The 1,145-nt window shown below is 36.1% G+C and overlaps 1 protein-coding gene across 1 annotated transcript; it reads left to right on the top strand.

Annotated features, from left to right (window-relative positions):
• Nucleotides 1–169: 169 nt before the first annotated feature.
• Nucleotides 170–719, top strand: LOC107736033 (E3 ubiquitin-protein ligase UBR1-like; the record flags this gene model as incomplete). The annotated part of the gene is made up of 3 exons (XM_016547549.1): nt 170–327; nt 414–513; nt 591–719. Coding segments are annotated over 3 exons (387 nt in total), but the record flags the coding sequence as incomplete, so codon positions are not given.
• Between the last annotated feature and the right edge of the window lie 426 nt (nt 720–1,145).

Genomic DNA, 1,145 nt, shown 5'->3' with positions numbered 1-1,145 from the left:
AATATATAAGAAAATGCTAGTCCTTTTTTGTTTCATAAAAGAAAGAAAGTCTTACAAATTGGAATTATATGGCACAAGTAAACAATGGGAACTAATATTCAGGGAACTAACCCTTAAAGTTAATTTAAAGGTTGAAGGTAAAAGTTTTCCATCTCTGTCTTTTTCTCAGGCCAGGCAGTTGATAGAGGAGGGCAGTGTCATCAAGGTCATTATAGACACTGTAATGGATATGATGGGGGCACATCTGGACAGCAACAACCGCTTCCAATTCCAGGGCCACAACCCTGACAAGTTCTTCCGGGTTCAAGTTATCTTCCATGACCTCAGGTCTACACACAACCCTTGAATTATGGAAAATAAAATCATCTCATTAATTGGTTCAATGTTGATTGGTTCCATTGTGATGTTATCAGGTACATTCTAATCAGTAAGCCCTCTGTGTGGACTGAGACGTTGAGGGTGAAGTTCCTCGAAGGTTTACGTGTCTTTCTTCGCTTCTTATGTTGTATGCAGGTAATGCTTTCTCTTGGCAAAAGGATCTTAATTTGGTTTGATCTGTAGTCTTATTGAATCTCGTTCTTTGGTGGCAGGGGATGGAGGAGGTGAAGAGGCAGCTTGGTCAGCATGTTGAGGTGGAGCCCGAGTGGGAGGCGGGATTTACCCTCCAGATGCAGCTGCGCCACATTCTCGCCATGTTTCAGGACTGGTGTTCTTCTGACGTGAGTCACAGCTAGTCAGGCATCTTGCTTTTCTATATTGCTTTTTTGGGGTAAAATACATAAGAAATTGGTGATTATGGAAAATTAATAAAACATGATATAATATGAATATATAAAATCAATATACTTCTGTTGAAAAGATTGTTTTTTTATTGTTATTTTATTTTATTTTGAATTCTATGCTTATCAAGGCTGCTTACCAAAAATGTAAAATAGCTTCTTGGTTTTTTTTTAATAATCTGAATATATTTTAAAATGTAACTTTTCCTGTGATGTCAAAGCTGAATTTTCAGCGTCATTACTTTATTCTTCAGTTTCACGTGTTCCTTCAGAAATCATTCTAATATACTGATTCGGTGCTCAAGAAACATTTTTTTTTATTTTTTTTTTATCACAGTTAAAAATGTTTGTTGTGCTTAATATATT

Source organism: Sinocyclocheilus rhinocerous, unplaced genomic scaffold (genome assembly GCF_001515625.1).
Source record: "Sinocyclocheilus rhinocerous isolate Xijiao unplaced genomic scaffold, SAMN03320098_v1.1 C36448329, whole genome shotgun sequence".
In the NCBI taxonomy this organism is placed as follows: domain Eukaryota; kingdom Metazoa; phylum Chordata; class Actinopteri; order Cypriniformes; family Cyprinidae; genus Sinocyclocheilus; species Sinocyclocheilus rhinocerous.
Note: the sequence above shows the minus strand (reverse complement) of the source record. Positions and strands in the feature narration are given on the sequence as shown.